Source organism: Anguilla rostrata, chromosome 9, assembly GCF_018555375.3.
Source record: "Anguilla rostrata isolate EN2019 chromosome 9, ASM1855537v3, whole genome shotgun sequence".
NCBI classification, from domain to species: Eukaryota; Metazoa; Chordata; class Actinopteri; order Anguilliformes; family Anguillidae; genus Anguilla; species Anguilla rostrata.
This window is the reverse complement of record NC_057941.1, coordinates 28893547-28916770: the sequence shown is the minus strand read 5'-3', so window position 1 is coordinate 28916770 and position 23224 is coordinate 28893547. Positions and strand designations below refer to the sequence as shown.

The window sequence follows — 23224 nt, the reverse complement described above, 5'->3', positions numbered from 1 at the left end:
GGCTTGTTTTTGTGGAATGTGAGTGGCATGCTTCCAACACAGGCCCTGTGGCCTGGCCGACCTCAGGACTTCCTCTCCGGAGTTTCAGCAGTTCAGGAGAGACTAGCAGGGCAATGGGAGGGGGAGGAGGGGGGGGTTTCACTCTTTTGCTTTTTTGTTTTTGTGCCCATATCTGAAAAATCTCTCCCTCTCACATTCAAGAAGGCCGCATCAGAGACGGGAAAGATACAAAAGGAACTTTAAATCTACCCAGGTGTTATTTATCTGCGAAATGTTTAAGCCAGTAAACTTGGGCACATTTTTTGTCAGAACAGCGCTAGGTTTACACAAGCAAGCGTTGCAATGACAAGGTGGGCAACTCAAAAAGGGAACATGTCATTGCCATTCAAAGTGGCGCGCTGGCACCCACTGGTTTGCCTTTGATGCGGATAAACATGCTCATGTCAGACACATATCTGAGATTATGTGAAGTAAACTGATATACAGTAAGCAGGGGGGCTGAAAGTAACAAGAGGCACACATGTACTGGAAAACCAGACTGCAGTCCAAAGTAGAGACTACTAGGTGCTAATCACTGCATTCTTCTTTGTGTGTGTGTGTTTATGTGTGTGTGTGTGCGTGCGTGTATGTGTGTGTGAGTGCGTGTGTGTGTGACTGTATGTGTGTGTGAGTGCGTGTGTGACTGTATTGAGTGCGTGGGTGTGTGTGTGTTTTCATACTCCCTGAAACCTCAGAGTCACTGTATCAGGTCCACCAGGGGCAAAAGACCGGGCGATGGAGCCAAGTGCAGCACTATTAGCAGACTTCCTCCCTCCATTGTATGTGCACAGGAAGTGCTGGCCTGTGCTGATACGGCCGACCCCCCACCTGCCAGCCGCTCGTATGCAAAACACTGGAGCCGCCAGCCCCAGAGGGGCGGCACGGAGGGAAATCAGAGGATTTACACAACTCACAAATCCTACGCTTCCTAATCATAGCACCCGGGCTCGAGTAAGCAAAACAAGAGAGAATGAAGAGCGGTACAAAACATCTTATGGAGAATGTTACCACAGCATTTTCTCAGTTCCTTGACAACAATATCCAAGTTCCAATATCCATGTTTTATTGGGGTTTTTTTACACCCATTTCACTGGTCTTCATGCTGTGTACTATTATGACCTATGTATATGCTACAGTGTGTTAAATCTCTTTTTTTCTGACTGTTAGTCTGTGAGATTGAATATATCTTAGGTTTTCACATGTTTTCACCAGTGAATAAAGGTACAGTGGTCACCCAGTGAGCTTCCACTGAGCTTTAAAGCAGTAAAGGGTCAAGCTGTACCACAGCCACCTCACCCTGGCTCACTCTGGGATAAAGGCCCAGTGTCTCTCTCCTGTAACCCCAAGTCCACACACACACACACACACACACACACACACAGTGTCTGTGTAGCACAGCCTGGGCAGGGCTATGACTGCTGGATCTGTTGCCCAGAACCCCTTCAGAAACATACAAACACACATAACACAGGCATTTACTCGCACGCACGCACAGTCGCATGCACACACACACAGACCCTCTGTCTCATGGTCTAGAAGAAATTTTGGGAGGTTCCAGCTCTTCTCACCAGTGACACAACACCACACAAAAAACTAAACTAAACTAAATATGACTGAGCATAATTTAACACCATGCGCACAAAAGTTCTTCAGGGGATCCACATAGAGCTGGTCCTGTGGCACCCTGTTTTGCGTGTTACGGCAAGTATCTTTATGCTGCCACTGATTTTACTGTAACTTCATCCCTCTCTGCCTCCAATGGGGGTTCCTCCAGCCATGATAAATACACCTGCTCCAAGTTGCTTTGGCTGCAAAAGCATCTTCTAAATGACAAAAAAGGCACTCTTAGGATTAGTCAGTCTTCTCCTTCATTGTTTGCAGTGGGCTATCTTGTTAGCGCAGCAGTCTGGAGACCCGTGGGGCAGCGAGGGATTATGCTATTCTGTCCTGGGCACAGTGAGACAGCCGGGATGCCAGAGATTCCAGTTTGCCAGGGACCCCCTCACCATACCGCAGGAGAGACCAGCGTGCCAGGGACCCCCTCACCATACCGCAGGAGAGACCAGCGTGCCAGGGACCCCCTCACCATACCGCAGGAGAGACCAGCGTGCCAGGGACCCCCTCACCATACCGCAGGAGAGACCAGCGTGCCAGGGACCCCCTCATCATACTGAGGGGGGGGGGGCCCAGCATGCCAGGGACCCCCCTCACCATACCGCAGGAGAGACCAGCGTGCCAGGGACCCCCTCACCATACCACAGGAGAGACCAGGGTGCCAGGGACCCCCTCATCATACCGCAGGAGAGACCAGGGTGCCTCTCTGCACCGCGGCCAATCAGCTGACCTCTCCTCTTCTCCACCCTCACCCTACCTGCCAGCCCTCCAGCCCAGCCTCTCCTACAACTTCTGCCAAAACTCCTAGCTCCTCCCCCATCAGCCCTCACAGATATGAGTGGCACTCTTCTAACCCTCCCTTTTCCGTTTAGCATTTACACGGCACCCTTGCCCTCTCTCCCTCTCTGACATGTACACAGTAACATGTTCGGTTTTAAATCAACTCTTACAGAGTACTTTTAAATCTAATAGATTACATGTGGTGCCTATTGGACTCACATGAACTCTGTTAGTGTTGAATTAACACTGGACATTTTACAGTGTAACATACTGGGGCCTGATCACAGCCAGGCCTGCATGGCCCCCATACACAGAGCCAGTAAAAAGAGATTTTTGCCACTCCATTCACTTCTTATCAAGATCAAATAAACCCAACCCCATGAGGGGGAGACAGAGGCTCAACCTTAATCTGCTGGTGAGGCCACCAGGCCCTGTGTGGTTCTGCCTTTAGGCCCAAAGAGCTCGCCAGAGTGACCAGCAGTAGGACATCCTCTGCATTGCAAGTAGTACAGAAGGAATACATTCAGGTAAGTAGTACATTCCAAGTTTGAGGCAGTGTCTGAGGTATAGCATCTCTCTCACTCTCACAAACATACACACAAACACACACACACACTTAAACACACAAAAACTAATGCACAGACATACAAACACACATACACGCACACACAGCGCACAGATCAGAAATTAGCTACTATACACACTACAGCACAGCATTACAGCAGAGATATGGATTTCCTTTAGCAGAGTCAGCGATAAAGGAAGGTTTCTATGGAAAGAAATTTGTGAACCAATTTTTTTATCGTTCTTAGTATTTTTTATTACAGTTATTTTATTTATATTTTACTGTTCAATTTTGTCTTCTTATGTCTGATTTACTTCTGTAATTTTTTTCTGTAAAGCACATTGAATGGGTACTCAAGTGTTTGAAATGTGCTATATAAATAAAGTTTATGATATTCTATCATATTCCTCAGGGTAACAGTAATCAGAATGTTACCCAATCTTTCTCTATCTCTAAACTTACATGTCCCTCCCCTCCCAGTCCATGGCTTATGGACATGCCCTGCAGCAACAGGACAATGATTCAGGCTGCGAAACGAAAATGGAGGAAAGCCAGCACCCCTACAGACCAGTCCACCTGCAAAGCTCTCCTCTCGACCTTCTCCTGCAGCGTTACGTCTGCTAAAGTCCCCTTTTTCAATCCGAAATTCAAGCCTAGGCAAACTGTTTTCCACCTCCTCTTCACTTTTCTGCCCCCCCCCCCCCATCACCTCCTCCTCTCTGCAAATGACTTTGCAGACAACTTCAGCAGGAAGACTGCAGACATCCACAGCTCTTTTGAGAAGCCACAGCCCTCCCCTCACTCCACTTTCCTACCATCTCACTCTACCCACTCACTCTGCTCCTCTTACCTACCTTATCTTTGCAAGTTTTCTCCCTCTATCAACATCCCATTTTTGGCATATTGCACCAGCTGACATCACATTGACTAACTGCCTGTTCCCTGGACCCCATTCCCTCACCCCATCTTTTATCTGAACTGCTATTCTCCTATTCATTTCTTCCATGGTCAACTCATCACTGCACACAGGCAATGTGCCCACAGCCTTCAAGGACAGCCAGGTCAGTCTACATCCTTCCATTGCCCAGTATTAATCAATCAGTCTCTCTATTGCTCTAACCAATTCTCTTACTTCCAGTTACAGGATAACCTTCTCGACGCCTTGTAGACGGCCAAGGCTGGTCACTCCACACAACACACACTGCCTTTCTCTCCATCACTGAAGCACTTCTGTCAGCTAGAGCATCTTTCCTCCCTTCTGTTCCAATTCTACTGGGATACTCTGCCACTTTTCAGGGGCGACATAGCTCAGGAGGTAAGAGCGATTGTCTGGCAGTCGGAGGGTTGCCGGTTCAAACCCCACCCTGGGCATGTCGAAGTGTCCTTGAGCAAGACACCTAACCCCTAACTGCTCTGGCGAATGAGAGGCATCAATTGTAAAGCGCTTTGGATAAAAGCGCTATATAAATGCAGTCCATTTACCATTTACTTTCAACACCATAGACCATACCCCTCACCACCCCTACCCCCACCCTGACCATACTTATGATCTGGGTTACTGCTCTTAAGTGGACTAAGTCCTACAGTACATTTTGATATGGTCTTTTATGGTTTCCTGGCATAGTGGCTTGTTTCATGACCAAGACCTACCTACAGGAGTCCCCCAAGGCTCTATACTTGGTCCCACCTCTTTTCGCCTTACGTTACATTAGATTACATGCATTTAGCTGATGCTCTTGTACATGGTATTTTACAATGTATGAGAATATAAGTGCATTCAGCTGATGCATTTGTGTAATCGTGCCAAACCTGACAATGTTACATGTACACTCACTCTTCTGGGCATGTTGTTATAGCCAGGTCTGGCACTTTAGCTCATATTATGGTGAACATACTTATGTCTCTTCTGGATAGTAAGTGCCTCTGGATAAGAGTGTCTGCTAAATGAATGAAATAAATAAGCAAGGTGTCTTTGAGCACCAAGACCAAAAACACTTCAGAGGAAGAGCCAGAAATTACATCATAGAACGCTGCTAAATATAGCCCTGTGCAGTCTGAGACCAACGTCAAAGCAGCCTTGTCTAAAACACAAATAGAGAGAGAGAGAGAGATTCAGAAAAGCCTTCAGGGTCCATCAAGGTAATCTGAAACTTACTTAATCGTAATAATGCCGAGTCCTTTCAACACCCAGCCCCCTCATATGTATATTTTGGAAAATGTGAGAAATAATAGCACCTCTCACTGTTATTAGATGATAATTGTAGGTTAAAAGCTTGGTACAGCCTTACATTAGAAGGTCAAATATTCTCCACTATTCCAGATAATTAGATTGTTAATAGGCTAAATTTTAAGGTTTAGGTTTGGGGTTTTGCATAAGGTCAACAGGTCAGTTATGCGTACATTTACAGTGGGGATTTGGGACTCATTTTAAATTCAGAGAAGTTTCAATAAGACTAAGTATATCATACCCATTTATTTTCAGGCAACATATTATGCATGATGTGAGTCTTTCAGTCTGTATCACTGAAATTTTAAGTGAAAAAATCCCTTGAGGGAAATGATTGGTTTTTTTCTATTTCAATGAGAACATACTATTTACACCGCTGTACCAACCAGTATATAAAAGATTTCATCTGAAGGCCGTTACGTTTAATGCGTTTAACGCACATAAAAGAAAACTCTGCTTGTCAAAGGCACTTGCACAGGAAAGAGTAGCGCAGGATTTGTGGCGTTTGCAGCCCAGTGCAAGTGGGAGGGGCCCCAGGTCACAGTCCGCTGAGAAAAACGGCAGGTGCCAGTAAGGCGGCAGGCGAGGTGATGCCCTGCGGGCTGATGGCGCCCCGGCCCTGGGGAGTCATCGCTCCATCTGGGACGAGGGTGGGGGGGGGGGGGCGCACAGCCAGGGCAAACGGCTGGAACGCCCAGCTGGCGCAGTCAGACAGGGGGGATAAATAACCTCAGTGTGGGGTGGGGTGGAGTGGGGTGGGGGTACAGGAAGTGACAGGGCTGCCTGGGAGGCCCTGATCTGGGGGTGGAGGAGTGTTATCACCAGGCTTAAAAAACAGCACCCACCCACCCAGCCTGTTATTACTACCTCAGTTATCATTACAAAATATTATCACTATTATCAGTCAGAATTGGGTTTTTTTCACCATATATATATTTTTATATATATATATATATATATATAATTTTTTTTTCCACTACTGGGAATTCACAATAGTATCTGTAAGCAGGGATGGGCAGAATTTCCAACACATTACTTTAAATAAGGGTTGCGGGTTTCTACTACTTTTTTGTATGTTTCCTACGTCTGCACCACCGCAAAGCAACCTACAGCTCCACCATTTTGACTGTAGTTAAGAAACATGTTTATGTGGGAGGTATGTGATGAGTTTCAATGTATTTTCACCCTTCACTGCATCATCCCACATAATCACGCAGAACAGAGCACGCACATGCTCAGAAACATGTCCAGGCAGCCTCTGCTTCTTTATCACCCGACAGTGCACCAGCTGAGCTGCACAGTCATCATGCTAAAGGGCTGCAATACATACGCAGCTGATGCTGGCAGACTGCAGGCCCCATACAGACCAGCGGAGGCGCTCTTGCGCAGTGAGGCAGGGGTTTACTCTGCACAACTAAAACCCTTCCATCCCACGGCGATTCCACAGCCAATTGGACACCAGCCTGTGGGGCCACTTGCCACCTTTGGTGCCAGTTGGTTGAAGATATCACGTAAAGAAATGACAGACAAGGGGTGCTCCGAAACATGAAAACGTGCATACACGCGGCACACTTTCACCCCCGAAAGAGAGAGGGTCTAGAGGAGAGCAGACGTCTGTGACACCAGATAAGAATACGCTCCCACTTCACCTGCCCTTAAAGCCACTGACCCTGACAGACATAGGCTCAAGCTGAAGTCGTAGCCATGACAACCGTAACACAAATGTATATGCCTTCTGATTCCACTACTACATCCCATATTAACAAACCTACATATTTCTGGTACTTTGTTGTACGGTCACTGGCTGATAGGGATGGGTTTTTTCAGGGGAACAAAGCAACAACATCAGCAACAACTTCATGACACTGATGAAGAGAATACAAGAGAATAGCCAGGAACTTAAAAAAACCTAGAACACAAAATGAATGATTAAATGCTTCTAAAGTGCTGAGTTTTTTATGCGTTCTTACCACCCACTTGGAAGCTCCTGGCACATAAAAGAATGTGTGATTCATATAGGCAAAAATTAACATTATGGAATTTTGCTTGAAGACATATATTCAGAATTATTAATGTGAATTTTATTAGACGTGCCTGCTGTTCAGTCTGTGTTTAAGACTTTTTACCCTAGTTATTTATATACATGTACATGCACATAGCAAAGCAGCAGACAATGAAGTCGTTAAGGAAGGAGACAGGCAGTATACGTAAATGCTATCAGTGGTATTATTCTACCTATTGCCAAAATCAGAACAAAAGCATGTTTTTTCTTTTAATTAAGGCACTTCTTATAAACAATTTTCTAACTAATATTACAGCAAGTGTTCCGGCATTATCTATTCACATATTTCAGTCCTTTCACCACAATGCAAGGCAAGTTCTCTTTCTGTGAGTCTGACACAGGCAGGAATATGAATGTGAGTAAGAGTGAGAGAATGTAAGAATGCATAGGGCAGAGTGTTTGAGTGTATGCTATATCAAGACTGGATGCACACATGTGTACAAATCCTTTGGTGACTGCATACTTAAGGCTCACACTTATGCTCATGGACATACACAAATGCACACGCACACACACACCCAAATGACCTCAAAACAGGTATCCCATGGTGCTGTGGGTCTAAGGTGGAGACTAAGATCAGCCAGTGGCAATACCCAGCCATGGCCCCTGGCGTCCACAAAGGAGGAGAACATTCCCCCTGCTCCCTCCTTCCTCCGGGCCTGCTGCATTTCAGGGTGGCGATGTCAACAAACGGCGCTATTTTCCAGCCACTCAGCAGGAAATGCATCACAGTACATTGTGGAGATGGGGCTCCTGTTTTTACAGGAAGGAGTAAAAATAACTCAAGCAGTTATGACATGGCACAGCTGCTGTTATCGGTCTTGCCCATTTCAAGAAAAAGAAGCCATGTTGACGCGGGCGAGGATGCTCATAAACTTTAGTACAGTTCAACCAATTATGTTTGACTGTATGCATTCCAGTGTGAGTGTGCGAGAGAGAGTTTGCGCATCTGTGCTGAAGGTTGGAAACCCAATGGGGGCCAAAAGAAAGAGGCATGAGAGGCCTACACCTATACAACTCCCCCCTCCAGCACTGCCCCCCTCCAGCCTTGCCTGTGCCAATTCCTGTGAATGGAATTGTCCCCTCCTATTCTACCCACTGGTTAATTGAAACGAATCACAGACCAGGGTGGTTCACACGTGAACTCATTACAAACTAACGGTTAAGTTTTTCAATTAATTACTCAGACTGGACATCCTATTGTCTGTTCGGGACCGCAAACCGGACCTGGACAAATAATCTGACCGGACATTCCCATCAAAAACCAGGAATCTGACAACCCTAACTCTATATTGTATCCATATCTGTATCATTGTCATAACAAGAAAGATTAAACAAATGATGAACAATGCAATCGATGCGTCGATTGGTCAATGTATGGAGCGGAAGGAACAGCCTTCTCCAACTCTCTGTCCAAAGAATCTTAAATACATAGTCACCTGATTGAGGACATATCGGATATTAAACTGACTTCCTATGTGCTGCATGCAAGAAGCCAAGACCGGACTTCGTTTCTGACGCTCACTTCCTGGTCTCGGTATGAGACTTTGCTTTCTACCACCAACAATATTTCCCCCACACGAGCATGTAATAGTAACTCACCTATGTCAGGTAAAATTAGCAGAGGAAAACACAGAACAAAGGCCCTCCCATACGTGAAAAAAACATTTTCTGTCTGAAATATAGGACATCCGGGCTCATAGGGGACTGTTTGGCAAATGCCAACCCAACTCACTTCCATCACCACAGTCATTCCAGCACTAACTGGATGAGTCAGATATGATGTCCTCCATTTGGAGCTGTGCTCCCATCTCGCAGCACCCAGGAGGACAAACAGACAGACGGATAAACAGAAAGAGAGCAAAGTAAACCTTCTGTTCTCCCAGTTCCTCCTGAAAGAGAAGAATCAATGCACACACCCCCATACTCCCCACCCCATATCTTCGCATTCTACAAATGCTTTTAAAGGTCTTGTACGAGCTTGTCTGTCCTACTTCACTTGGCACCCCACCGTGCCTTGTCTCTTTCAGAATCACATAGCATTATTTGAAGTGAGCTGCCACCACAGCAAAGCCAAGTCAGTGTGCAGTGCTGCTCAGCTACCCGAACTGGTAGGTTTTGTACACACGCCCTTCAAGTAAAAGAAAGTACAGCCACACAGTGAAGTTCGATTAGGTGCTGACAAACTGTGCCTACACAAACGCAAGAGAAGAAAGTCACACACTCCTCTAGTCTAGCCACATATCATTTCACCAACATTCTAATATTCAATGCTCTCCCGAAGGTCGAGTAATGTGGGCACATTGTACATGGTCAGACGAGCAGAATGTTTGACTTTCTCTTCTTTTTTCTAAGCACCTTTTGTCTTCTCCTTTCAACAGCACGAAAACAGGACTGGAAAACCAACCAAAGCAAAAAAAAAAATGTTCTGCTTCCTCGACGACAGTTGTTGAGTCCATGGCAGGAGGCTGAGTGATAGCCTCCACTGTTGAAGCATGAGAGGAGAAGAGGATGCTGGGAAATGAGCTCATGGCTCTGGAATGGAGGATGTTTGACGCTTTTCCCCAATCCCGGGCTGAACTGATTGAAGTGTTTGCGTCGTCTCCTGTTATTGTCAAGCAGTCCCAGGAACATTTCATTGACTGACCACCTAAAAATAATTTGCATGCCCAACCCCCAATGGATGTTAAGAGGAAAATTTACCTCGAAGAATTTAGAACATATTTAAGACCACAAAGAGAATTTTTGTTTGTTTTTCCCCAGTGAAGTTCCTTCATAATGAGCTGACGTACCCTCACACCTTACTCTTCTCAACATTGTTGTAATTAAGTGCAAACTAGTTTTGCAGCCTACCACTGATGCACATTCAGTGGATAGTAGGCCATCAAGTCAGAGCATTCGATATATTGTGCCCTCCGGAACTGATGGCACCCTTTGCAAAGCTGAGCAAAAAATTTTTTTAATTATGAAAATTTGGTTTTTTATCAGCTTGATCTTGCACTTAAATAAAGAAATAAATAGTTTTCTCAGAAAACATGAATGTCACAATTATTGGCATCCCTAGAAATTCATATGAACGCAGTCTATTACAAGTATATTGTCATTTATATTTAACATTTTCTTAAGTTCATCCGAGTCTTCAGGAACTGATCATCCACAACTTTCTGTTTCACTGGGGTATAAATATAAGTTAACACACATGCCAAACTCATGTTGGCATGGCATGTCCATCAGCATGGGGGAGGTCAGAGAAGACACAAATGAAATGAGACAAAACATTGTTGACCATAACAAATCAGGTAGGCCTAATGGTTATTTAAAAAACTCCTCAATGCCTGGAAATACCCATCTCCACTATAAGGGGAACAATTAAGAAGTTAAGAAAAACAAATGGAGCTGTGATGAACCTGCCTGGAAGAGGATGCAAGAATATTTTGCCCCACAAACTATGTGAAGGGTGGTTTGAGAGCAAAACAATCCTCCAAGAAATCACAGTTGGAAAATTGCTGAAGTTGGCTGCATTGTAGGGTCGCCAGTTCCCGTTGTGAAGCATGGTGGTGGATATGCAACACTGTGGGGCTGCTTTGCTTCCAGAGACTCTAGGAATGTTGTTGAGATCCATGGCATCATGGGTACTTTCAAGTACCATGAGAATTCAGACCAAAATCTGTCGGACTCTTCCAGGAGCTCTTCGGACCCACTTCTTTTTCAGAATAAAAATGATTGTTCAAAATGTTTCTTTCTGGGCAACGTTATCACAATAATATTATAGAACATTTAATCCTACTTACAGTAATGCTGGATATTTACAAAAAATTAAGCATTTGTAGTATACAGTGACCACATGACCACATGAATATGGTAGGTTATGATTTGAGGTTGGCAACCCTTGTCTCAAAAAGAGAGAGGGAGACTTTCTAAAAAGAGAGGCAAAAGAGCAAAAAACTGTCAAACACACATGCCCATCTGAGAACTCACAGCACCACCTTCAAACGAATGCCAAGTATTTTATGTCAACAAGAATCTGACAACACTTTAGAGAGTAAGAAAAATCAAAAGTTGAAGATAACCCTGCCAAAAAAAGCTATGTTTGTGCATGCTAGGAATTCCCTCATGCTTAGGGACTACAATGACTGTTAAGCAGAGCGATGAAAACACTTATTACAGCACATGCCACCACACTCCCGTTAATGTTTTGGCCATCTGTCTTGTTTGGCTGTGTGGTCTGGAAATTGGCCCTGTTCCTTTCTCTCATATATTTACATGTACATGTTTTTTACATTTTAGCCATTTAGTAGACACTCTAATCCAGATCAACTTACACAACATTTCTTTTCATTTATAGAGCTGGATATTGCAGATTACTTAGAGTGATGTGCGAAGTTGTAGGCACTCCTGGTCAAATTGTTTGTCTTTTAATTTTTTTCAAAAGGCAACCTCTTCAAGGAAAAAACTGAAACATAATACATTTTATATATGAAGACATATTTATGAAATTTTGCTGAATTTAACAGATTGAAAAGAATTTAACAGTAAGTGTGGCATTTGCAAAAGGTCAGGCACCCTGTCACTCAGTTCCTAGTAACACCTCCAGAAATTACAGCTTCCAAACATTTCTTGTAGCCAGCTTTTCTTGTAACAGACTTTCTGGAAATATCCAAAGGACTTTCATATTTAGTTGAATTCTTCCTTTCACCCACCCAATATTTCCTTGCCACTGGCTGCCACATATCCCCAAAGCATTATTGATCCACCCAATGTTTAACTGTTGGCAAGGTGTTATTTTCTTCAAATGCTTCCCCTGTTTTTCTCCAAATGTATCTTTGGTGGCCGTGGCCAAAGAGTTCAAATTTAGTTTCATCAGTCCACTTTGCTCCAAAAAGTCTCTGGCTTATCTAAGTGTTGTGTTGCATACTTCAGACATTGACTTTTGCAATGAGATTGCAGGAAAGGTTTCCTTCTGAATCTTCCACGCAAATTTGTTTCTGCAAGCAACACAGCACAGTGGACCAGTGCACCACTACTCTGGTGTCATCTAAACCTTTCTGCAGTTTCTTTGCAATTATATGTTGGTTTTGCCATGCATAACTGACCAATCTGTGAGCAGTTCAGATCTAGCCTTGATATCCCCTTAACCTAAATTTTTATTTCAGTGGAAATTCCACACTGGAAACATTTAGATATCTTCTCATAGATTTCCCCTGCTTTGTAGGAGTCAATTATATTTATTTTCAAGTCCTCAGACAGCTGCTTAGACGGGCTCATGGTTGTTGGGACTAAGCATGACACTCAGAGAGTTCAGAAAGGTCAAAGCATTTACTAAGCTGTGGAGTTATCTTTATCTGGCTTAATTTCAGGCCTAATGAGTCAATCAAGTTTTGAGACCTCAAAAAGTCAACTTGAAAGGTGCCTACACTTTTGCACATGCAATATTTACGGTTTCTTTTTTTTTCAAATGGTTAAATTCAGCAAATAAATAGAAAGTGTGCACTAAAATGTACATAAATATGACATGTTTAGATTTGTACCCCTTTTTTGTATTGTATTATATATGTCTGTCAGGGTATACAGCCGCTTAGGGAAAGCCAACAGTTTTGGCCAACACCAAAACTTCTGCCATTGTTTGTAAATGTTCTTCTGCTCTGATCCTGGTTAAGCAGGTCAGATTGCGTCTCATCACCATTCTTTCACTACAAAAAGGCATCCAAACACGAGCGTGACTTGCTCTTGTTCGGGAAGCTAAACTGTTCTTCGTGGCGTGTGGGGTCCAGCAGGCTGTTCAAAGAGAAATGAACGCCACGGGTTCTTGCCTGTCCCCCCCCACATCTGTTTTTTATCAACGGAGAGAAAAGATTAAGTCAAAGGTCCTTTACAGCAGCTCGGAGGGAATGTCAGAAACAAATGCAGATATATATCTTTTCAAAAGCTTCTTTTTTCAGCTCTGTTTATCGGTCAGCCCGAGCAGCCGACTGTTGGTTGTTAGCGAGGTTTCAAACACAGGGCTCACATGACATCCACAGTCTGCTGGATTCCCTGTCTCTACTGCATAGCACCTTGGAGTTCCCCTGACTGACAAGTGGTTGCAGACCCTGGCCTGATGCATCGTGGGAGCAGAAAATGTTTTTTTTTTTTTTCAGCAGTAAATGATTTTTTTTTTCAGCAGTAAATGATTTGTTACGTAACACATTTAATAATTGTCACCTTATCTGAACTCCAATACGTCTTTGCCGCCTTGCAGCGGCCAGGGAAACACGAGTAGGACAGGAATCCTGGCAAGTCTGACTAAAGAATGCTCTGACTGCTAAAAATAATGGCAAAACAATTATTTCAGTGAGTGATTCACCCGCTGAAGACACACGAAGGTTAAGACCTGTAAGAACCCTTGTTTGGCAGGGGGGGGGGAGGAATGGGGGGAAGTGGGTTCTGAGAAATGCAATTTCAGTCCAAATGCACATGCCACTTTTTTACAGGCAATAACATGTTGTGAAGGAAAGTTCTCTGGCACGGAGGTTACGCCCGGTCAGTCCCTGGAAAAAAATAAAAATAAAAACACTGATGCTCCTCTCTGCTGTGATCCAAGTACCAGCAGGAAAAGTTTTCATGGCTAGATCTGATCGTGTTTGGCTGGCGTGTAGCTTTCTTCTGTTTAGAGCGGACCTGCAAAATGTGCTGTTGCATCGCTTTGTTCCGTTACTAGGGCAACATGTGAAAAGTGCGTTTATCTAGAGACTGGAGCCACAAAGGTGAGAGCAAAGCGCATAAAAAAAGAACCCTTATCACCTGTCCCTGTATGGTCCTCATAAACACTGCTTTGTTATCATATGGTGAGTGCATACTAAATGTGTATGTTCTGCATGTGTGTGTGTGTGCACATGCGCGTGTGTGAGGAACTTAAGTTGAGCTCACGCTTGACCTCTCCTTGGGGTCACCGCACCCCAGCCTAGTCGCAGGAGTCAATGAGTGCTTTTGAATGCCAATAACCTGCAAGTCACTCCCTTCCACCCCCTGATTGTGTCTGTTTGTACTCCCTGGCCCACCACGTCCCATGTTCCAGAAAGCCGGCAGTATGTACAAACTCTGTTTGTTTTGTGATGTCCTTGTCAGGCACAATTCTTTGCTCTGAAGCTCAGAACTATTGGGGGGGGGGTGTGCGTGTGGAATTGCTGGGCCAGAGGAATTGATCCAGTACTTCAAAGAGCACCCCCCTAATAGCGATTGTTTGCTAGGATTGAGGCCGATGGCAAAATATTTGCGGTGACGCAGGGAAACAGAAACTAGGTACACTGGGGTAATCCAGTAAAACCACAGCGACTACAGTCACACCATGGGTGTACCCTGCATGCTTGCGTAGACGTACTGTAAGTGATATCACGTGGATCTCCATCGATACAGACCATCCGGATAACATTACCATTGGCTCCACTGCATTTTCAAATGTATCCATTTTGATTATCCCTCTTACCTAAAACAACACCTAATACCATACATATCTTCATACTCTCTTAGACATACTCAGCAACCTTTCTTTTTTGTTCCCAAAACTAATAAAGAAATTGGCGGACGTGCCTTTAAATTCAAAGCTTCTTCTGACTGGAACAATCTGCCCAATACCATAAGAACAATCAATTCATGTCAGCTCTTTAAGAACTCATTATTACCCTTTCTTAAATCATCATGCTGCTGCTTTTAATGGGAATGTCTTCTTGCCCCTTTAATACTGAACGGCTTTTGCTTGTCAATTCACTCTGTTACTATTATTATTATTATTATTATTATTATTATTACTACTGCATTATATGTTTTGTGATATCTACTTCTTACTTATTTTGTGTGGGTGTTGTGGGTTTATGGGAATGACGTGTGGTCGGGTTGGTAAATGAGAGCCTTTATGTATGTTGTATGTGATAGTGTCTGTTGTATTGAATTGTATGTTTTGTGTTGGACCCCCTCGAAAACGAGATGATTAATCTCAAGGGGCTATCCGCTAATAAACTTTATTATTTAAAGTCAGGAAACCAGACGGCCCACATTCTGTCCAGTTTTTCTTTATTCTCTTCAGACAAGATTTGAGAAACTCATTAGGAAACCTACATAAACTTATTAGGCCAACAAAAGGAACCTCTTTTTACAACAAAAAAACAAGGCACTTTTGAGGCAGATACAGAATGAAGACAAAACGAATGGATATCGGAGTAAATCAGCACATTCACACTCAGATAACTCACAGTCATCATCACTTTTTACAAAGGTTGGTGCTCTGGTCGAATATTCCCACAAAATTGACTCTTTACAACTGACTACCTAATCATCCCTTCATCTGACTGGCTACACAGACCCCTCAATTCCATGAACCCTGCCCACATTGACTCCCTGGTTCTCAACTTACCTACCAAAGTTTAAAAAAAACATATTTCTGGCTGCTGGGTGGCACATTCAAGTAAGAAAAAAAATATTATTTATATTTATATTATTTATTTATTATTTTTTAATTTTTTAAAAGCATATTTTTCAACCCTCCCACACACGAGCACTACTGCATCACTCTGACTTAAAGCCTGCCGATCCCTGTGCCGCAGGCTCCAGCAACGGCTAGGCCCAGACGCACCCACGAAAGACAGAGCGAGGTACAGAGACTTGAACAGCATATTACACACACGTGGATATTTGCAGCAAAATTCCTGGGTGATCTGAACATTCCTCACTTTTCAGGAAGGGCAAATAAAAACATAATAAACCCGGTTTTAGTGAAGCATAAATGCACTTAATGGCTTTAATGTCCATCCATCTCAAAGTCTGACATACGTTTTTCCATCTCCTACTTAGTTCCGCAACAGTTTACTTGCCAATAGGCAGCTGCATTCACCTTTTCTCAAATCCTGCATTAAAAGACGCCCACACAATGATGCCATTTCAGTTATTTCAGTCAAGCATACACTCGTGCATACATCCCTTCACCAAATTGGGAAAAATATTTTCCACAATTTCAATATTACAAGGCTATTGTTTAGGTTCCCAAACACAGATAATTGAAGATATTAGAAATAGCTTTAGATCGGGATTTGTCCAGAGTAGCTTGAAAGTGGGCCCATAATTTAGACTACAAGTACTGTCCCAGTAAAGCAGCCCTGTAGCCCTGGGAAACAGAAGCACAGTATCTGCCAGGACAGCCATTACTCCAGTACTCCAGTATTCAAAGACGCACACAAGACAGGACCCAACCTTCAATTTCCTTTTTGTGTTGTGACTTTGCCATTTGGAATGCACTACAGCAAAAAAAACCTCACCCTCTCCATCATCCCCCCGCTACCCCTCACTGCTCTGTGCAGCACCAGGCAGACTCCCCCACAACACGGCCACAGACTGGCTGGAGACAAAGAACCCAAATGGCCTCTGGCCTGCTCACACACCCAGGACCGAATGGGAGAAGCATGCCACCCTGAGCGGGCACGGTTCCCAGGAGGTCACCGAAAATCTGGCCGAAAGAGACAATACTCCAGAACAGCACACACATTCCATACACGGACAGAGAGAGACAGAGAAAAAGAGACAGAGAGGACGATATAGAAAGAGTGAGGGAGGCAGAGAGAGCGAGAGAGGGTGTGAGGCACACAGATGGGGATTTGAGTGCACGACTCCGACCTGAGTCACACTCGAGATGCGGAAAATGTCACTTGCGACTTGACTAAGACTTCGCTGAATTTGACTCTGGCCATGACGCAAACTTGACTTTAATGACCAACTTACAAAATGAGTCTGCATTTATAAAAGGGAACAAAATATTTATTTTACAAAATTTGAATAATTTCCAATTAATGTTCCATCATAAATTGTTTTTGGGGTACGTCCTACAGTTGTCCGCTCAATGTCATGGTAACCTAAGGATTTTTGATGCCATTTATGGGTCTTGTGTCTATAACACCAGGTAGAATGGCAAATAAGCCGCTGCAAGTCATCACAACACTTAATTAACTTTTTCACAAGTCAGGTGAGACAATGACACAGAATAAAAAAGAGAGAGGGAGAGTGAAAGAGAGGCTGAAGGAAAGCAAGTGAGAAAAAGAGAATGAAGAGGGAATTAAAAAAGGGGCAAAGGGCTGAATCGTGAGTAGCAGGCAGAGGTACTTGTAGTGAAGCAGACCATGAAAGAAAGTTAAATAAGTTAAGTTTCCATGCATAGCGTCTGATATGTTCACGTGTTGTTTTTGGGAGGTGGTAAAAGTCCCTCTTGCTATCTTTCTCAATCTCTCTTTGAGACAGTCAAGGCATGCACCAGACTGCTATTAAGCCTCGGATCCCGCCAAGTAACAACGTCAGTTCTGAGACACCACAGAAAAATCCTTTGACTGCAAAGAATGGCGACTCCATTGCGTCACTACAGACATTATGGTGTCGAGCGTGCGTAAACTGTGACAAGCACCTTGTAAAAACACCTCTCCGGTATCCCTGCCTTCTCTGTAATGACAAGTACTCCAAGATCATTTTGGAACCACTGTGAAAGTTACTAGATCCGACTTCCTATAAGTATCAATTAATTCCTATCAAGTCACTAACATTAAAGAAATGATGTATCCAGGTATGTAAGTTATGCAGGCTAACACATAATTTCTAAAGTCTTGGATAGTATGTGTCACCGATGTAGTACATCACTGAAAAAGCCACAGACAAACTTTTTTTTACCAGACACCACAAGACCTCTCAGGATACAGAAGCTATCTTAAAATCAGGAGCCAAACTACTATACCTCAAGTCCCATGATCCGCTGTGGTCATGATAGCAATCCACCAGCACTACATACTTCCAATTACTAGCAGCATCTTAACAAGATCTCTGACAACAAAGCTCTCCTCTCTGATTAGCAAAGACACTGAAGCACCCTGACAGCTGCAGAGATTCAAGAAAAAGAAAATATCTTTTTACGACTTTCCCCTCACACATGTCTTCTGGCCCAATGCACTCGTAAAAAGCATGGTAATGTCTTGCCCTGATGCACAAATATATCAAGAAGCAAATGTTTCATCCACCTGGGCCTACTTAAGAAAAACAGCTGTGTGGAAACACTTGGAATTGGCCATGAAAATCATACGGTCATGCTGATTTTCAGTTGCATGTGCGTAGCAGAAACATATAGGGGCTTCAGGTCTTGTGTTTTGCGTTAGGCAGTTAAAGGGTAAAAAGGCTTTCATCAACTTTTCTCCATCTCTCTCCTAGTAAACCTACATTTTTTTTTCAGACACTTCTTCCCCATAATGTGGGTGTTACGCTCCTGACACATTCATAACGGTAAAGTAATTACCGAGATTGAAATAATGCCAGTGTAGGATGACAACGATAGACTTTTTCAGCATTCTGTGCGGAGCAGGGCTGTTATTGGTCAGTCGTGGGAGTAAAAACCTCCTCTCCTCCGCACTCTTCATTCACAGCACATTCTCAACTGTTACTAAAACTCTGAATGAGCCGCGGCGAGAAAGTCCCTGACATGCATTAATCAAAGCACTCCAGCAGAGATAATTATCCTCTTAATGGAATTCACGCCTACCCATAAATCCCATTCTCTCCTAAGACCTGTCACGTTTTGGTCTCTGTTCAGTACAATTACTTGTAAAGGATTATTTTATGTTTCTAGTTATAATTACCAAGTACGTGCAGCCAATATGTTATTATTTACACATTGCATCCAAACATCTTATCAGACCCTTAACTCTAACTGAAAATGAAGCTGCAGGAGCCCAGTTTAGGTGTACAGTAGCCTTAAGCACATGGAATGCAACATGTTGTGAACCCACCAAGGGGTCGTCTCATCCTTAAAAAATATTTCAGTGAAAACCACCTCAGGCCATTTTCCAGTTCAGACAAATGAGCTGATAAAAGACAGTGCACAAACCCAGGGCAAGGGACTGCAATCAGAGCCTTGACTTTGACTTCACTGCGCCATTTTAATTTGCCCAAGTTCTTCATTTTGATGCACAGTGTAATGAGAGCGCACACTATGGTCGTGAATCAAGGTAGCACTGCAGGTGGCTGTGCGCAAGGTGTCATTGTAACTAAACTGGCTTGAAATCAAAACAAAGGCCTGTGCAGAAAATATTCCCAGAAGCATCTTCATCCTCATGCACAAAGGTGGGCCTGCTCAAATCTGGTCTCACAAGCACAAGGGTGTCCAATCTTATTCGAAAAGGGCCGGTGTGGGCGCAGTTTCTCATTTTAACCTCGCACTATGACACCCGATTCAGCTAATTAACTTATCGCGGTCTTCGATCGAGACCATGATAAATACGATTCTGGTGCCTTACTGCTGGGCTAAATAAAAAAACTTGCACCCACAACGGCTCTTTTGAGCTAAGCAAATGGCAACCGTAACCGCACACTGCTAACGCACGCACAGAGCGGGAGGACGAAAAATCTGGTTTCGCGCTGGCGCAGAGGAGTCGGGGCTTTTTCTCACTGCCGAATGAGAGACAGAAAGGTAGGCAGCCAGGACATGTCGCCTCAGCTCTCATCTCACGAGCTGCCAGAAGCCGGCGTGGAAAAACCCTGCTGCAAGAGACGGCGAACGCCAGGGCCAGCCCCTGCCGAGGAGCCCCGCTTTGATCCACGCGCCGTTCAGGCAGTCGCACAAAATCCCCCATTTTCAGAAGAAAACCACAAACTTGTATAACCTTTTCAGTTTCACGATCATTTTAACAATCTCTCCACAAAAGTGGGACATTGCGGAAATATAACCAAATATGTACGCAATATTGTATAATAGCAAATTTAGACGAACTTTCATAACCAGACAGGCAAAAACTTGCTTGTGAAAAATTCCCAGTGAAATTTCTCATTTTAAAACCCTTTTTCATGCAAGTACCTCATTGCTTGCTATAACTCATCATATAATGAGATATAGCCAACAGGAAGCACTGCATATACATGTAACATAACATCTTGTGATATTCTAAATGGTTGTGGACATCCCAGGTGCAGAGTGATACAAAACTGGCTAATTAAATCCTCTCACATTCCAGTGGCATGTCTTTGTGTTCATGCTAAGCAGATCATATTGTGTCCTGTCGGTTTTTCTTTCTTGATTCTCACCATGGCTGATGTTCAACAGGTTGAACCTAATCATCTGAGTCCAGCTAGCTTCCTGACTAATGAGATGTGGCACTTAAGTCAGTGTCATTCATTTTATTAATACCCCAAAAACATGTACAAAACTGTAAAACATTCATTTGATATTCAATAAATGAGCACAGAATCTACACACTGATGCAAAAAACAAGTGTGACTGATTAGCACTGAATCCAGCAACCACAAATGCTGCATGAGACATTCAAGCTTCAATCATTTTTTAATCAATCATACAGTTTTTCTAACTGATTAGATAAACTGCTTTTCTCACCAAATGTTGGCATTGCCTTCAGAGTCTTGTCAAACAGATACAGATTAAGAACATTTATTTTGTTCTAAATAAAGTTGCTACTCCATCTAGGTTCATATCAACTACATATTTCAGTGTTTGGTTACTGATCATCGCAGCTGTTTACACACTGTTACCCAATTTCAGCTACATTAATCTAACAGCACCTCTGTGCATATGTTGACAGGACAAAGGGGAATGGAAATGGCATAATTTCTCTCACATGCTGGTAACTGGCCAATATACTCTCCTATATTGTCACCTTATGCAGTTTAGTAAAGCAAGAATCATGCAAGTAAATATGCAATCTAAAATGACACTCTCACCACAGTTATGCCCCCATGTGTTCGGCTGCAGATCTTCAACATTGATTAATGGAGAAAGATAACTGCCAGAGATACACATAATACTGTACGTACATGAGCGCAGGGAATAACAATAACTCAAGGGCAATGGCACACAAGTATGCAAAATAGACGGTACCCTTACGGGTCTGAAACGAAACAACCGAGCATACTGGGACATCGCGCGCAATTACGCACCAATGCGCACGATCCACAGTGGCGGCAGCATTTGCAGGTAGCCTACTCCCACTTCACCTCCGGCCGCCAAGTTCCAGACAAGTGCGTTTGCCGCAACTGCGACAGACCAGAGTATTTATCCATCGGTTACGTTCCTGCTACATTTTAAAATAAACGATACCATAACCCTCTCGATCACTGTTGTTTTTAAAACAGCGAGAAAGCATATGAAAACAACATACATGTTTCATACAGCAGAAAGCTGATGCTCTTACATAATAGCGGTTGCTTCGGCGATACATAAACAAACGAAAATCAACTGTAAAGCACAGCGTGCCATGTTTATGTCTCCCACTGCTAATATTTTCTCTTCACCTGTAAGGTCATTTTAGGTAATACCATAGCTGACGCTTGCTTCGTTGTACTGTATACACAATCCTCGTTAAAATGCATGAAACCATAAAGCAATTAAGCGGTTTCTGCAAATAAACAAAGCAACGAAAACTTTATCTCGGGATGGTATGCTAATGTTATAAAGCTATTCCCTGAGACTGCATTTGGACTGAGCGGTATTCCCTCTGGGAACCGTGTCGCACAGCTCTTACCTTCCAACCAGCAGAGCTGTTGCTGTCACCCTTGTCCTTAAAATAAGGTACGCTCTTCACCATCCAGTCGTAGATCTGTGACAAGGTCAGCCGCTTCTCCGGGGAGTTCTCTATCGCCTTGGTAATGAGATCAGCGTAAGACATATTTCCCCAGGCATTACGACGAGATGAGCTGCTCTTCCTCTGAGCTGCGGCGGCGGCGACCGAGGAAGTTGTGCCAATGGGAGAAGACAGCGGTGGCACCTGTTGCTGGTGCGGGATCTGGGGGCTGGGGAGCTGCTGTTGCCGCTGCTGATGCTGTGTCTGTTGGTGGATGCAGTTCTCCCGGCACTGAAAATCATTGCACAATGCCAGAGTTTTCTGTTCTGGGTAGTCTTCGGTCTCTTCTAACAAACTCAGGTTATTGATGAAATCGACATTTGCCCCCGGCTCCTGCTTCATAGAGGGTACCGGCGAGGATGTATTAGAGTTCGCGGGGTCGTTAAATTCTGGACGAGGAAGGGGCCAGGTACATGAACGGGGCCGTGAAAGCGGCTCAAAATCCGGGTCGATCTCTACCAATTGTTGCTGCGATGCTTCTGCCATGTTGCAAGCAAAAGTAAGAGAAGTAAGAAATAAAACGGTCACATATGCCTTCGATTATTCATAAAAAACTGAAATGTAAAGAAATGGAAAAAACAACTTAGCTACTGCGTGAACTTCTAGCCGTCTAGCTACCTTTCTGCATAGCTACTTAGCGGCATAAGCAACAACAGTTCTACTGTCCAAACAAGACATACGAGGCGAGACACCGGTGAGTGTATTTAAATAACTTCGCTCTAACAGCCAACTAAATAAAGCAGATCCTTTCGAACTATCGTATCTTTCAGTAGTTTTGTTTGCCGCCGTTGTTTTACAGTCCAGTTTTAGCAAGTACACCAGCGGTGTTCACTTCGTACCATGTCTGTCACCGGCAGACGTAGTTTGTTGGACGCCAATCTGAGTTATAAGGTGCTAGGACGACCAGTAGGCAGTAAAACAGCTAGTTCCACCCACACTTTGAATGGCATTCTTCGACCGCCAATGATAGCCGTGTATCGAAAAGTAAACAGCGTCCTGCTTTTTTACAACTACCTTTTTCAGATTCACTCCTCGGGTAAACTGTATCAACTATATCAATTTGCTTGCTAACAAGTTTGTAGAGATCGGAATTCTTAGGGGATTGTTTCAATAAAAAAAAGACACGCGCGCTTTCTGGCAAACAAATATGAAAGCGATAAATTAAAACAGATCAGGTATATGAACTTTCTGACATCTGAGCTGTTAGTTTGTTTGAATCAGAACCAAGAGGAAACGCGAAATACGACGTGTTATGGGGCCGAGATTCTTTTTTTATAGCTGTAATGGCCGTTTCAGCAACTGTCACCGCATCC

The 23224-nt window shown here is 43.7% G+C and overlaps 1 protein-coding gene across 1 annotated transcript in view; it reads right to left on the bottom strand.

The window, feature by feature from the left end:
• LOC135263520 (forkhead box protein O1-A-like) overlaps positions 1-22814 on the bottom strand; it is a 46801-nt gene extending 23987 nt beyond the window's left edge. The window contains exon 1 of the mRNA XM_064351647.1: positions 21813-22814. Coding sequence (XP_064207717.1) covers positions 21813-22397 — 585 coding nt within the window. The 5' untranslated portion in view covers positions 22398-22814. The remainder of the gene's footprint in view (positions 1-21812) is intronic.
• Between the last annotated feature and the right edge of the window lie 410 nt (positions 22815-23224).